At 31.4% G+C, this 17,379-nt stretch overlaps 1 protein-coding gene across 1 annotated transcript in view; it reads right to left on the reverse strand.

Moving 5' to 3' along the window:
- The window catches only part of LOC139484110 (transient receptor potential cation channel subfamily M member-like 2), a 36,103-nt gene that overhangs the window by 13,997 nt on the left and 4,727 nt on the right, over positions 1–17,379 (reverse strand). Inside the window, exons 5-9 of the mRNA XM_071267837.1 lie at positions 14,354–14,377; positions 12,505–12,528; positions 12,225–12,248; positions 11,072–11,191; positions 4,843–4,942 (exon numbers count right to left, since the gene is read on the reverse strand). Of these exons, the coding sequence (XP_071123938.1) occupies positions 4,843–4,942; positions 11,072–11,191; positions 12,225–12,248; positions 12,505–12,528; positions 14,354–14,377 (292 nt within the window). The remainder of the gene's footprint in view (positions 1–4,842; positions 4,943–11,071; positions 11,192–12,224; positions 12,249–12,504; positions 12,529–14,353; positions 14,378–17,379) is intronic.

Raw genomic sequence — 17,379 nt, forward strand, 5'->3', positions numbered from 1 at the left:
CCTTCCCTTTTTTTAGTGGGGTTTTATATGAAATTTGTAAAAAAAAAGATATACGGGGAAACCTTAATACAATTTTAATCTGATTAAATCGAGCCTTTAGCTAACGTATTCCATACATATAGGACAAAACTAGTATATTATTTCTGATAAGTTTAGTAAAAAATGCCGATATAAATCTTTCACGGAAACCGCTTTATCCGGTCCGACATGAACATTTTCAAATTATCGGATAAAAAAATTCTTCCTGAATCCTGTCCTTTTCTATATAACATATTTCTCAACCTTAGTATCAGTTTTGGCTAACAGGAATACATTGTTTTGCTAAGGTATGTATTTCCTAATATGTTCTACATATTGAACTATTTTTACGTTCACGATCTATTTTTACATTGAAAGTAAAACCTTAAAAAAATAATTGTATGCAATTTTTAAGCTTAACTAAACTTAAGTAATATTCTGAAAAACTATTTCTGTTAGTATAAAACAAAATTTGTGCTGTATTGCAAAACTTCGCTACACACAGTGAGACACGCAAAAACAAAAATAGGTCAAAAGTTATACATATCATTGTACCGTTGCATTTTGAACAATCTAAAAAGAAACAACATCACAACTATACAATATTAAACAAAGACCAACCCGTGCTCTAGGTGGATTTTGTACTATGTGCGTGCAATTTATCTGTTCATATCTATTCAAAATTTTAGAAATGTACGTGTTGCGTGTAATTTAGGTTCAATGACATTTCTATTTAGAAATTGAAAGAAAGAGGGAAACTTTTGCATAATACATGTGTACATGTATTTCGAAAACTAATAACTTTCAAAATAAAACCTTTTAAACCCCTCTTTTTTTTTTTATATCCCGACAACTTTAAAATTAGTATTCGGGCAATAAAATTCCCGATCTATGCATCGGTGGGTCTTGCAATTTTGCGTCCGTCCGTCCGTCCGTCTGAGTGATTAAGGTAACAATTTTGAAAGATGTAAGCTGTGATGTTGGATTAATAAATAATAAACCAAAATTTCATTTAAAAAACCCGTTTATTTTGAAATTTGAACTACTATAATTTAAAGAGATAGTATTTGGGATTTTGATCTATATGTTACAAATCACTGTTGAACTATTAAATGTATTATGGTAAAAAGCGCGACAACCAGTTGTATCGAAAAATTCTTTTAGTTCAATTTGTCATTAATTCCATTCCTTTTTAGTGTTGTGGTAAATTTCGACCTTATAGCGAGAGCAAGAAATATGTACACTCCAAATATGTTAGTGCATTTGTTAACTCAGAACAACAATATGTTCAACTAACCGTATTTAAAGAAGTTTGGAATGCATGTGTCCCTCATATTCAATTTATGAAACCAAAGACGGATCTGTGTAAAACGTGCTTCTAGTTGAGGGATGATATTTCCGGATCTATTTCAGAAGACGCGAAATAAGTGAGAACTAAAAAATTAATTGACCATATACAGTCTGCGCGGACGCAGCGTGAATATTATACATTATGTACACAAAGATCACGTGATGAATTTAGTTGGCTGAGTCTCCAATAGGAAAGTACAACACTCCATGTTCAAAAATTTTTGTTCATTACACTATTGACTTTTCACAATATATAAACTTGCAACATTCGTCCCAAGAGGTTGGAGCTCTTTACTTTTTAACGCCTCGAAAGGTTCAAATATTTGGAGTTTGCGATGAAAACTTTCCAATGCAAACGAATTATTCTATTGATGAGCAACAAACAATCGGGGAAAATTGAAGTCGGACACATGGACCCAATGCTGTTTTAAGCATGCTCCACCATTATCTGCATGGTAATACTTACGATGAAAAGGCGTGTCATTTTCATGCTGATAATTCTGTGGGACAAAACAAAAATAAAACTACTTTACATTATCTGTTGTGGAGGTGCGCAAAGGGTTTACACAAAACTATTAGTTTGCATTTTATGAGTTTGACTGTCCCTTTGGTATCTTTCGTCCCTCTTTTATGATTGCTGGGCACACAGAATGTTTATGTGACGCATGTTTAATTTTGGCATGTTGAAAAAGAAATTTAGAAAGTCGGACGTAAACACAGTATCACAACTGGTTAAAATGTTGACAATTCTGCCAAATGCAATAGGTCAGAAGTTTATAATGAAAATGACGATGACGAACACAGCTTAAAGTGGTACAGATGGGGTAATTTCTTCACTAATTATTTCAAACCACCCAGAGGTATAGGAAAATTCCATCACTTCCGATTTACCAGAGTCGTATTTGCGAGAGAAACTCTTGATCAACCGGAGAAAAGACTGGCTTTGCTTAAGGAAAGCACAAACGTACCGGAGTTGCTCACGACACCTCCAGAAGTTATTCAGCCAGCAGGGCTGACAGAGAAGAGAATGCGTTATCTGTACAATGAAGTCCGTCCTTTTTTCCAGTATAATTTCCGTGACGAATTTTGTCCTCGTGCTTCAGAGGAGTAACATTTCTCATGTACTGGTTACAGTTGGATTGAAAACTAGAGAATCATTTATATTTTCATTGTAACAATCTTATAAAATAAATTAAATATTGTATACAAATGCATGTTTTCGTGGCTCTCTCTATAACGAGAAAAGGACCGATGAAGAATAAAATTAATGCACGATAATGCTAATTTCACGACGTTGTCGTGAGATTCTGAAGTTAAATATATGTAGCCGTCACAACTTTGAAATAGCGAAACTTTAAAAAGAAGAAAGCTAGAGTAAAACGGTTTTTTGCATTCAAATTGTATGACTATAAGCAAAATTAATATGAACAAAACTCAAATTGAGATTTTTTTTGCATAAGGTCGATTTCTATCCGACGCGGCTCATATATTAATTACGAGTTTTATCCAACGCTATCACAGGTTTGAACATTGTTTTCAATTTAGACTTGCTTATATTTTTTCTTTGGGTTTGTTACATATTTGCCTGTGGGTTTATATAATCCGTTCATGCTCTTTCAGGTCTTCAAAATTCGTAAGTCAATCGTAAGTTCAGGTATATTGTATGACCTTCCAAATACCGTTTAAATTAATATAACTACTGATATGTTGTACACATTTTTTCCGTTTATTGTTTATGTTTTGTATTAATAATCAATCGTCGTGTAAGTAATCAGGGTTTTCAAATATCCCCTGTTCGATGTTTCAAATGCATTTTGTTAAAATATATTTTTTTCGCTGTTTTGGTATTTTGGAAATGTTGTTTGTGCTGTATTTAGACTACTTACAAAAAACAAAGTTTTACATGAACACGTATAAATTTGCGATTTTTTTCCAACGCAAATAGTTTGAAAGTTGTTTTAAGTATACATAAATCGAATCAAAATGGTCTCATATTTCATTTTTGTTTAGGAATACAAAAAAAAACGAAAAACGAAAACAGTTCGGTTTTTTTCAATTTTGGATTTGAGATATCAAGCAACGAAATACGGAAACACCCTCATTGTGATCTGATCATCAAATGAAATGTCTGACACATTAATTATTTAGTCATGTTTTAAGTCTTTCAGTCAACTTATTCGAAACGGTCGATTCGGAGCTGTACAAACGACTTGTCTACAGTCAATTATCTGCCCGCAGTGGATAATTAGAATCAAAATTGACTGACAGGCCTAAAAATAGCTTAACAACTTATTGTTAATTCTTTTTAGAGCTGTTCAGATCAAAATTGGTTAACTATTGTTTCACTTCTAGTATCTCAAATGCATTGTTGTCTACAATACTCGGTTTCATTAATCAGATGCGTATATTTGCTAAAAAGGCTGTGATTAATAAATAATGTATTTTCTTTTAGACTACTGTTTAGTACATGCAATCGTCATGTGAGTAATCAGAGTTTAATATAACATGTTCGATGTTTCAAATGCGTTTTGTTTTTTACCTGTTCACATCAGCCTTCTACTGCACAATACTGAGTTATTAAAAACGAGTTGTCTGAACAGATCTGAAGTTACTGCAGTTAAGTCTTTCAATTAATTGAAAGACTGAACACAACTGAATAATAGTTAAGAATTATCTGTATTGTAAGATGACAGCTACAGACATTCATATACAGACCCTTTTCGTTTTTTCCCCTGAGAAGTCAAATACTGTTTAAACAGATTAAAAATCTCATTCTTTTTTTCTTTCGCCCTGAAAACATCTGTTTTGATGCCGTTTTTTTGTTTTCCGTAAATCTTACTTCAAGATAAACACAGTGCTGATGTGCATCTCAGTAAGCTAAACAGTTTTGTTTTACTATTGTTACTATTGTTATTGGTGTTATTACTTTTAATAGTATAACCATTATTTATTTATTATCGTTATTATTTTCTTTGATGTACAAGTGTGTAACAGGTTGCTATATAATAATAGGAGCTACATAGAAAAATCATCAACTCTAATATCTTTTATCATATAACTCTATATTGCTATCAATCAAAACCACAAATGATAAGAAATAACATGATTAAGGATGCTTTATGTTGAAATGTGGACATCTACTTTGCCAGTTTGTTTTTACATCAGAGGGCCGAGTGGTCTAAGTAGGTTCTACTGTAACCATTAGCCAGTCAGCACTGAGGTTTTGAGTTCAAAGCCCGCTCCTGTGGATGCACTCGACTCCAATCTTAATTGACTTTGATTGACAGTTTTTCTATCGATGGTCGGTGGTTTCCCCTGGGCACTCCGAAAAAAGCGATAATTAAAAAAAACAAAGAATCAAATTAAAACTTTTACTAAAAACATTCTCTACATTTCGGCAGATATCAAACTACATTAAGTGCCAAAGGTAGTAGTCTTACAATCCAATATAAAGCCAGTTAAATTATGACTTACCTGGAACGTTCCCATAATGTTGTCTGAAGGTCCACATACGCTTCCGAGCTGGACTTTTCAGCAAGTCTTTTAACCAGTGAACTTGCATATAATGCAGAACCTAAATACGTTGTTTTGAATACATAAACAAATTATAATATGAACAATGTATTCAACAAATTGCTTATTATCAAAGCTATAAAATAAACACGCAGTTCATCAAAAAAATAGTTATATGCCTGTAGTTATTTAAAAGAAACGAATGAAAACTAAGAGAGCTTCAAAATTAGTCAAAGTAAACTGACAACGCCGTACAGCGACTGACATGTTCTAACCTGTACAAGGTACTTTTGTACATGTTATAACATGTACGAGGTTCTTTTGTACGTGTTATAACATGTACAAGGTTCTTTTGTACGTGTTATAACTTATATTTTTGCATCATACAAGTTATAAAATGTAGACTATTTTTGTGCACGCTGTAACATGTACAACATCGCAACATGTACACGACATATATCAAATGCAATCAAAGTTTGAACGTAGTTTTCAGGTTAGACTTATTTGCAATTGATCGTTACGGCTTGTATCATATTTTGCCCCCGGTTTATATGATCCGTTCATCCTATTGTGACCCTTTAAATTTAAGAATCTATCCTAAACTGATGTAAATTATATGGCCTTCGAAATACCGTTTCGATCCCTAACATCACTGAAGAGACATTTATTGTCGGAATCCGGATCTGGTGTACAAATCGTTTGCACCTCATGTTTGTGGTATAAAATCTTTGACGAAAGTTTCTTGTTTTCTCTTTAGTATTGAATTAATATTAAGATCATTTTTCTACATCTTGTGATCAATTCATTTGGTAATCGCCAATGGCAGTCAGCAGGGTTTAAGAACATCAGTTGTTCGACCTATTAGTCAAATACGTTTGTTAAAACATTTATTTTTAAACTTTTTTTGTCTTTAGGAAAATGTTGTTTGTGCTGTATTTAGACCCTTCTACAACGAAATTTGTTTTACAATAAAATTGTGAATGGAAATGAGGAATGTGCCAAAGAGACAACAACCCGACCATAGAAAAAGACAACAGCAGAAGGTCACCAACAGGTCTTCAATGTAGCGAGAAATTCCCGCACACGGAGGCGTCATTCAACTGGCCCCTTAAAAAATATATACTAGTTCAGTGATAATGAACGCCATACTAATTTCCAAATTGTACACAAGAAACTAAAATTAAAATAATACAAGACTAACAAAGGCCAAAGGCTCCTGACTTGGGACAGGCGCAAAAATGCGGCGGGGTTAAACATGTTTGTGAGATCTCAACCCTCCCCCTATACCTCTAGCCGATGTAGAAAAGTAAACGCATAACAATACGCATATTAAAATTCAGTTCAAGAGAAGCACACTTATAAATAATTTCGGTTTTTATCCAACCGAACCATAGGTTTAAACGTCGTTTTCAATTTAGAATTGTATATTTCTAGCGCCCCGGATACAGTGCAGGCGATTTGGTGTCACGATATCTCAGAAGGATGAGTTCAGATCAGCTGAAATATCTATGATATCCTTTACTATAGATAATTCAGCTGATCTGTAACTATTCCATCTTCATGCCTTATATATTGTTTACTTATTGACTGGGTATGAGTGGAATAGAAAGTTTATTGTCCCGAGGAGCAACTATTGTCATGAGGCATAGCCGAGGGCAATAGTTGTATCTGAGGAACAATAAACTTATTACTTAGTATTCCACGAATATCCAATCAGTAAGTGTTTTATTATATCGAAAAAGACAACAGACAATAAATGGCGGTGATAAATCAATTATCGTAATATTCAAAAGAAGGAACCAAACCATAACGTTTACTTCATATATATGTTCAAATGCTAAGGCTACGTCTTGCTCTGGCGTCAACCATATACTAGATACAATAGGTAAAACACGACGTCGTTACTCCCGCGTTATTTTCAAAATCCTCCAATCGCGTAGCTCCTTTTAAAATTCCGCGAAATATATGACGCTTTCGGAATAATAATTTCACTCAGGTCCAATAGTTGGAAATGTTTGACCGGTCCAATAGTTCAAAGCTTGTAATTTTCAAAATAGTGAAAATATTGTGTACTTATTCCCATTATATAGAAAATGAAAACTGAAGTATAATAACATGTACTGTATTACGATGCTAGATTAAACCTGACGAGGAAAGGTAACACCCGGCCACCAAAAGCTTAATTATAGTAAAGTTAAAGTGGTCGAGTGGTCTAGCGCGACGGATACAGTGCAAGCGATTTGGTGTCACGATATATTATATAAGCATGAGTTCGAATCCCGGTGAAAAGAAGAACATAGAATTTGCGATATACTCCAACATTTTTTTGTTGATTTTCTAGACACTTTATACATGTTCCAGACCATATGCGTATTTAGACTGTACGCATAATGTCCGGACCGTATGCGTATTTTGAAACGCTTACTAGTATATGTGTGTGAGTATTTTCGGCGTTTATTCTAGAAAAAGAAACAACCGTCAATGAATAGCTGATATAACGACAATCGTTTTATAACTATGACAATTGTTCTTCCTTTGTTACGTTGGTTGATAAGGATTAGTTGTGTCATTTTTTTCTGAGCTGTCTTAAGTGTATTTGGGAGTTCTGTATTTTTGTTGTCCTCTTTTTTACAACCATCTTTAACGCAACAATTATATTTTTTAATTGGATCCCATTGAACAAAAACATGCACTAACACAGACTTTTAACTAATTTTCATAATTATGATTGTTGATAATTAAACACTTTTGCTTTTATCTATATCAATTCATACCACTACAAACTGCTCAGAGTCTGAATTGACCAGTTTTTGTGCTCGACCAGTAAATTCGAGCACACATTTTACTCGACTAGTCTCGACATTGTCTCGACTGTACTTAACTGTACTTAAGTGTACTCGACTAGGTCTCGACTTTACTTAATTAGTCTGATACAGTACAATGTACTTGATGATATTTGTGTAGTCTGAAATGGTCTTGACCAAGGCTCGACCTGTCTCGACCTGTATCGACTAGTCTCGACTCAGTCTCAACCAGTCTCGACCTGTCTCGACTAGTCTCGACCTTCAGATTTAGTTTTGATTGGTGTAATCAGCCCATCTTACTAAATTAAATATTGATCTTACAAAATTTTAGCTTATTAGGTAGTTTGATGTATTGCTGTGAAATGATAGATTTTAATTTTACAATAGGTAAAAATAAAAAATATTATATACATTCAGATAGGCATCTTTAATTTTTTAATAACTTTGTCAAATCAACTTGGATTTTCATCCAACTATGCAGCTATCTTAGATATATAATAAGCTTACTGAATCCCTGTTCTTTTTGTTTTTTGTTGTATAGCTGTCAAATTTAATAAATTAATCTAGGTCAAAAAAGCTAAAATTTGCAGTTCGAACAAAATAGAGATAGTACACTTTATTTTTTTTTAATAACTTTTTCAAATCAACTTGGATTTTCACCAAACTATGCAGCTATCTTAGATATATATTAAGCTTAATGAATCCAATATTATTTGGTTTTTTGTTGTATTGTTGTCAAATTTAAGCATTAAATTAATCTCGGTAAAAAAAGCTAGAAATTGCAGTTCGAACAAAATAGAGATAGTACACTTTATTTTTTTTAATAACGTTTTCAAATCAACTTGGATTTTCTTCAAACTATACAACAACCTTTGTGATGTATTGATCTTACTGAATCCCAGGTTGTTATGAAGTTTAGTGTATTGCTGTCAAATTTAAGAATTAATTTAATTTAGGTTTGCAGTTTGGACAAAATAGAGATAGTACACTTTAATTGTTGTCATAACTTTTTCAAATAAATTTAGATTTTCCTCAAACTCTACAACTATCTTTGCATTATATTGATCTTACTGAATCATAGTGTTGTTTTTCTAGTTTGGTGCATTCCTGTCAAATTTAAGAATTTAGCTTAGCTAGGTCAAAAAGCTACGATATTAGAAATATATCTTTCCTCAAAATTTTGGAAAAAGTATATATTAAATTATTAAATAGTTATATAATTCCTTTAATGTTTTATTCCTTTTTGATATATATTACATAAATATATCAAAAAGGTTTGAAATATTAATTTCTATTAGAATAGTTCTTCTGATTTGTAGTGCATTATAAAACAACACCTTCTGCTTGGTGCAAACTAATTAAAAAGATCACATCCACCAGAGAGTTTTAAATTCTAAATAACATTTATTCAAAGTTGCTACATTTTGTTTAATCTGTTGATTCACTAGATAAGTAATACACGAGTTTACAAAACGTAGGGCTTTCTTCATACCTGTAAAACTCATGTGTACTGTTGTAATTAAACCATTTGTCATTAAATTTGACAAAAAAATATTTTAAGATTTGATTACAATAAATATTTGCTGTAACTTTGGAACACATTTCTTTTTTTAAAAGGTTATCAAGGATTGTTATTAAAATTCGTGATATTATATTTTTGTTTTAACAAGAAAAAAAAGGTTTCTTTTTTAACATTTCATAACTTTTTCAAATCAACGTGGATCGTAATGAAACTTTTCAGCCATCTTTTTACATATTTCTTATACAAAAACCAAGGTTGTTTTGTACGTTGGTGTTTTGCTGTCAAATCTAATTACCTGTTAATAGGTAAAGACCGTGATATATTTTTCAGTTTTGACAAAATTCAGATAGATACCTATAATTGAAATATTTACATTTGACAGCAATAAACTAAATTACCAAATAACCTGTTTTTTTTAAAGAATAATATATAATAAAAATAGCCGTAGAATTGAATGAAAATCCAAGTTGCTTTGAAATAATCTAAAGTGTTCTATCTGAATTTTTTCTGAACTGCAAATTCTAGCTTTTTTTACCTAAATCAATTTAATTCTTAAATTTGTCAGCAATACTAAAAATTACATAACAACTTGTGATTCAGTAAGATCAATATATTACTAAGATAGCTGTATAGTTTGAAGAAAATCTAAGTTGATTTGAAAAAGTTAGGAGAAAAATTAGAGTGTACTATCTAAATTTCGTCCGAACTGCAAAACCTAGCTGTTTTACCTAAATTAGTTTAATTCTTAAATTTGACAGCAATACACCAAATTACATAATGACATATGAGTCAGTAAGATCAATATATAATTAAGATAGCTGTATAGTTTAATGAAAATCTAAGTTGATTTAAAAAAGTTCTGAAAAAAATTAAAGTGTACCATATCTATTTTGTCCAAACTGCAAATCCTAGCTTTTTTGACTTAGATAAATTAAATTCTTAAATTTGACAGCAATACACCAAACTTCATAACAACCTGGGACTCAGTCAGATGAATACATCACCAAGGTAGCTGTATTTTTTGTGGAAAATCCAAGTTGATTTGAAAAAGTTATTAAAAAATTTAAAGTGTACCATCTCATTTTGTTCGAACTGCAAATTCTAGCTTTTTTTGACCTACATTAATTTAATTCTTAAATTTGACAGCAATACAACAAAAAACTAAATGACATGGGATTCAGCTTAATATATTTATCAGATAGCTGCATAGTTTGATGAAAATCCAAGTTGATTTTAAAAAGTTATAAAAAAAATTAAAGATGCCTATCTGAATTTATATAATAATTTTTATTTTTACCTATTGTAAAATTATTTTTTTTCATTTCACAGCAATAAATCAAACTACCTTATAAGCTTTAATTTTGTAAGATAAATATTTAATTGAGTTAGATGGGCTGATTTACACCAGTCAAAACTAAATTTGAAGGTTAAGACTACAGGAGACAGGTCCAGAGTGGTTGAGACTGAGTCGAGACTAATCGAGACAGGTCGAGACTAGTCAAGACAGGTCGAGACAGGTCGAGCCTTGGTCAAGACCATTTCAGACAACACAAAAATCAGCAAGTACTGAATCAGATTAATGATGTATAGTCGAGACCTAGTCGAGTACACTTAAGTACAGTCAAGTACAGTCGAGACAATGTCGAGACTAGTCGAGTAAAATGTGTGCTCGATTTTACTGGTCGAGCACAAAAAACTGATTAATTCAGAGTCTGAGCAGTTTGTAGTGTACAGTATCTGTTGTAATCCATAACCATAAAAAATGTAAAATAATAATACTTATAAAAATTTTGACTTTATGGAAGATTTGGTTTTCATTTTTACTTATCAAAGATACATCAATATTAAGTACATTTATACTTACAAATATGATTCCTGCCTTTTTTCCAAAACATCATTGCCAACTCTTTTTTGTTAAGAAGAACTGCCCAGATGAAAAAGTGCTTGAAAACATGGTGTTCCTGTATTGTTACTTTCATTTTTTCTGCAATCATCATCATCATCATCATCATCATCATCATCATCATCATCATCATCATCATCATCATCATCATCATCATCATCATCATCATCATCATCATCATCATCATCATCATCATCATCATCATCATCATCATCATCATCATCATCATCATCATCATCATCATCATCATCATCATCATCATCATCATCATCATCATCATCATCATCATCATCATCATCATCATCATCATCATCATCATCATCATCATCATCATCATCATCATCATCATCATCATCATCATCATCATCATCATCATCATCATCATCATCATCATCATCATCATCATCATCATCATCATCATCATCATCATCATCATCATCATCATCATCATCATCATCATCATCATCATCATCATCATCATCATCATCATCATCATCATCATCATCATCATCTGAACTATACCTTTATCTCTTGGTGAAGGTTTTATTTTTACAAGTTTAGTTTGCACTTGCATCAAAGGCATGGGAAACCAATTTTAGCCAAATATATTGTATTGCAGAAAGATTGAAATTAACACTTCACACATATCGTGCTACTAAATTGCTTCTCGCAGTCAAAGATTTTTCCAATGCATATTTATCATCACAAATTGATTGCAATAGGTAGATTAAGAGCTAATAACGACCAAGCCTAATCGTATTTTCCACAATCAATAAGCAATAAGAGACTGAATACTTTGCAGAACCAAATGTTAACATAAACAGAAATGATCAACGAATTTTGGCTCATTATCATGTGGAATATGTTTTAAATATTAAATTTAAAGATAGGGGATAGTTTGGTCTCTTGAATTCAATATTAAAATTGTATTATCAGTATATTTATTAACATCCTTTGATTTCTCGTGACATTAGTTTGTGTTGTTTCGATCTGTTAGGGGTTTTTTGAAACAACTTCTTCACTTAAACCGCGAGATAGTACTGCTGGTTTCTAAAATTATATATGAAAAAAAACGTAAATAACGCATGTATGCATTCATTTATCCTTAGCTTACCCTTTGAAACAGGCAATACTTTTCCTGAAAAGTATAAAACAAAGACGTAACTATACCTATACATCTTACATTTGGGAATCATCTTAAAATAATACAATATTGAAAAATACATGTTTACATTTGCATAATTATGTCAGTATTGCTTTGTGTCACAAGAAATTGCAAGCTTTTTGTGTGAATCTCAAGTATAACTAAATTGCGCCTAGTTGAATACATTAAATCATAATGAACAAAATAATGTTAAGAATGCATTTATAGCTACAAAAATCATATTTCTTACCCCTTGAATCAGACGACACTTTTCCTGTAAAATATCAAAAAACAGATGGCATTATACCTACATGGCTTACATTTGAGAATCACTTACAATAATACAATATTAGAAATGTGTTTATACATCTGCATATGTCTGTGTTGCTTTTTATCATTGGAAAATGAATGTAAGGACATACATTGTTACCACAACACTATGGTTTAATACATAGAGCTTTATTTCGATAACTTTTATATGTTTGTTGGCTACGTAATAACTACTTCAATTTGAAAAATACATGCGTTAAATAACACATCGATATGTGCAGCATGTTTGAAACTTCATTAATCAATAGTAAATGCTGAGTTTAAAAAGCAACAGTGTGTGACTGTTTATATATTTAGAAAGCAATGATAGAATAGACATATCAAAATATAGGAAAAAGATACCGTAAACACTCTGATTTCTGAGAGTGTTTTCTTGATTCACTGAAATTATAATAACGCATCGCTTTATTTCATTATTTTCATAACTGTGATAAATAAGTTTAAAAAATTGCATACAATGACTTTAACTAGTCAAATTGAGCATGAACATTTGATTTGTCAATGCTTTTACAACGGAACAAACAGTTACAGTCATCATTGTATACACTTTGGATAGTTATATATATATATATATTCCAATGGCCGATATTTTGACTCGTGGTTATCCCAATCAGAGTGAAGTCAATATCGATTGTTTTATATCGAAACCGTTAAAATATTCATGATCTTTGTGTCCTCGATATAGCTGTTGCAGATCATAACCTAGTGAAATGTGTAGAATTTGTAGACTATGTCAACCTTTAAAAGATAAAAGCAAGTATCGAGTTTTTTGCCAACATTGTATGACTGTATTTACACCAGAAAAATGACATTATTCATTTTACGGTTCTTCTTTTCTCCAATGTACAGATAGTATAACGAATGAATGAAAATGAGAAGAGAACGAAACTGCTCGTATACAAAGTGATTTTTTTAGATAGAACCTATTAAAGACATCGTTCTTTTCAGAACCAACAAGTACACCAAACGTCTGGATAAACAGAACTGGTAAAAGGTACGATTCACTATCATGGGAAACAAGTTTCAAATATTGCAATACACAATCAGTTATAGCTTTGTCCCTTAATTTCGAATTGAAAATTTTATAATTCATATATCTCATTATATCCTTCGGAGTTCTTGTCACACTAGCTTTCGGTGTCTCGCTCTTAAATTAACTTTATATAACGCACTAAACATGTTAAACTACTTTTGTGTCTAGTTAAATGTATTTTTAAATCTGAAGATAAAGTAATGTCAACGATACATATATAAATATATAATATTTGTTTACCCGTTGAATCAGACGATGTTTTTCCTGAAAAGTACAAAACAAAACAAAGACGTCACTATACCTACACATCTCACATTTTGTAATCATCTTAAAAAAATACAGTAACGAAAAATGAATTTTTATATTTTGACATGTCAGTGTTGCTTGGTGTCACAAGAAATTAATTATTTAGACATCAACAGTAACCCAACATTACTATTATATACATGTATATACATAACGCGTTTTATGAAATTAGACATATAGGTGTGGTGTTGCCCTTTGAATTCGAATTGAATATTGTACTAGCAATATATCTAATAATATCCCTGGGGGTTCTCATTACATAAGCTTTCACTATTTCGCTATATTTGCGGTGTTTATTTTACAACTTCTTATGTTTTAAAACTCGTTTAATACATAGAGCTTTATTTCGGTATACTACTATTGTGCCTAGTTTTATTAGATTTAATCATCATTATGTCGAAAATGCATATATAAAAAAAACATGTCTCACCTTTTGGATCAGACAATACTTTTCCTGAAAAAGAATATGAAAAAATGGATGGCATTATACCTACATGGCTTACATTTTGGAATCAATAAAACAATATTAGAAATGCATTTTTATATTTGCATAAGTCTGTGGTGCTTTGTATCATAAGTAGGGGTAGCAAGATGTTCTTTGACAAACATTTGTTTTTAATTTCATTATAAGGAAAAACAAGTATTTTCTTATTGTTTTGTTCATTTTTACTAGTAAGATTTAGTATATATATAAAGAAGGCTTAACATTAGAAAATTTTACTTCTGTATAATATGATGTGAATTATTTGTTTTTAAGTAATGACATTTCTTCATTATAATACATTAGCCTGAAGAAATAGTAAATATGGCGTTTCTTTTGACCACCGACGTTGCCGATAGATTTATAACAACTGAAGCAATGCAAAATCGGGATAGGTTGTAGGTTAATAGGTACTTAAACAACGTAGGCAATGAAAGTAGAGGTTCCAATTGTTCATATAAATAGTTGTCCAGAAGAAGATTGTATTTAAAATGTTTTTTAATCCAAATGAAGCTTTAAAAACCAAAGTTCACAGATATGTCCCTCAAGCTGTGAACTTGAAGCCTGCATCATCGTAAAATTAAACTTTTTCCTAAAGCCACTATAGTGTCTCGATCTCTCTATCGATATAATCAGTGCCATTTACACTTTGCGATTTTGCAACAAACTTCCTGGTAGTTTCTTGATTTACTTTTCTAGAATAGAACACTGAAAACTTTAAACATTTGAAAGCCAGAGATTCTTCGATACACTGAAATGCTAAATGTTTAATGACCAAATAAACCTATAAAGAATAGCCATATTGATATGAGGTCACCTTTGTCTGTAGGCAGATGGACTCTTCCTTTCTGCATAGTTCATCAACATAACATCTTATTCAGTGTAAGTTTTTTTTATAAATCATGTCAATCTCGAAGCACTGATTCATAAGTTGATGATACCTTCCAGAATTAAAAATCTACCAGTAGCGGTAGAATCCAGTGCTAGTTAATAAAATAAAGGCTTAGTAAATTTTATGGGTCCAAAGAATGTCTGACTTTAAAAATTGATCAAAACTAGTACAGTGCTAAAGCCTCTATTAGACAGCAACCCTTCAATGAAGTATACACCTAAGAAAACATTAATGTAGAAAAAGGGTTTTATTCTTCTTCTCAAAAATGACTTATGAATTAAATTGAATAAGTCATCAATTCATTTCTTTACATCATTGCATTTGTTGTCAAGCAAATTAGGATCGCTAGTTTTTCATGTATGTAGATAAATACAAGTTGATAAATACAAAATAAGTTGAGTTTCAGTACTTAATTCTTAATGTATATTATTTTTTTTTTGTAGATAAGATTTCACATTGGTTTGAGCATGATTTCCAGCCAGGTTATGAAGCGGCACATATTATGTATATTTATGAAATATATAGTGTCACTAAGTTACTCTCATACAGTACCTCATTTGTACCTAACAGTAGATAAAGGCAGATGTGGTGTGAGTGCCAATGAGACAACTCTCCATCCAAATAACAATTTAAAAAAGTAAACCATTATAGGTTAAAGTACGGCCTTCAACACGGAGCCTTGGCTCACACCGAACAACAAGCTATAAAGAGCCCCAAAATTACTAGTATAAAACCATTCAAACGGGAAAACCAACGGTCTAATCTATATTAACAAAACGAGAAACGAGAAACACTTATATATTACATAAACAAACGACAACTACTGTACATCAGATTTCTGACTTAGGACAGGTGCAAACATTTGCAGCGGGATTAAACGTTTTAATGGATCCAAACCTTCTCCCTTTTTCTGAAACAATAGCATAACATCACAACATAGAAAAACATACGATAAAATATCAATAGGTCAGCATTATGCCATGATGTTGATGGGATGTTCTGATTGGACAAAAGGGAAATTGTGAATTCAATAAATAGCAAACTTACAATTCATAAGAAATACTACATTTCTTGATGACAGTGCATACCTTTGATAATTATTCATTTGAAACAAGTTTATAACAATTTGGAATAAAGAGAGTTCATAGTTTTATTGGAATATTAGTAGTGCATCATATCCTAATTCCATGATTATCTTGGATAGTTATTCATTTAGAATAGAAAATTGGTATAATGAAAATTCAAAGTTTCAGTGAATATCAATCATTGTCAATACTAAATGTGCATCATCATGATCATATCTGAATTTACCTTGGATAATAATTCATTTAGAATAATAATTTGGATATACTAAGAATTTTTTCTCTGTTACTATAAAAGGTTAACCTTAAATTTAGGGTATGGAAGTACTGTAAAGTTTACATTATCTTTCATGTCTGTCTGGGATGGTTATTTTGACTGGACTTCATTTCAATGGATAATGTAAAGTTTTTGTGATACTTATAGACTAGTAAAATCTTCTTGTTACAGAATAAAAAAAGTCATGAATAAGGCCACATTTAAAAGAATGTCTGTTTCCGATCCCCAAGGGATACCCTTGTATACAGACCAAGAAGGCAGGTCAAATATTTTTTAACTGGCTGTCATAGCAATTGAATACATCTGAACTATACCTTTATCTCTTGGTGAAGGTTTTATTTTTACAAGTTTAGTTTGCACTTGCATCAAAGGCATGGGAAACCAATTTTAGCCAAATATATTGTATTGCAGAAAGAGGTGATGCCGTCACTCTTTTTGTGGAAATTTCATTCGCAATATCTTATTAGATTGAAATTAACACTTCACACATATCGTGCTACTAAATTGCTATTCGCAGTCAAAGATTTTACCAATGCATATTTATCATCACAAATTGATTGCAATAGGTAGATTAAGAGCTAATAACGACCAAGCCTAATCGTATTTTTCCACAATCAATAAGCAATAAGAGACTGAATACTTTGCAGAACCAAATGTTAACATAAACAGAAATGATCAACGAATTTTGGATCATTATCATGTGGAATATGTTTTAAATATCAAA

The sequence above is a fragment of the Mytilus edulis genome, chromosome 8 (genome assembly GCF_963676685.1).
Source record: "Mytilus edulis chromosome 8, xbMytEdul2.2, whole genome shotgun sequence".
Lineage (NCBI taxonomy): Eukaryota > Metazoa > Mollusca > Bivalvia > Mytilida > Mytilidae > Mytilus > Mytilus edulis.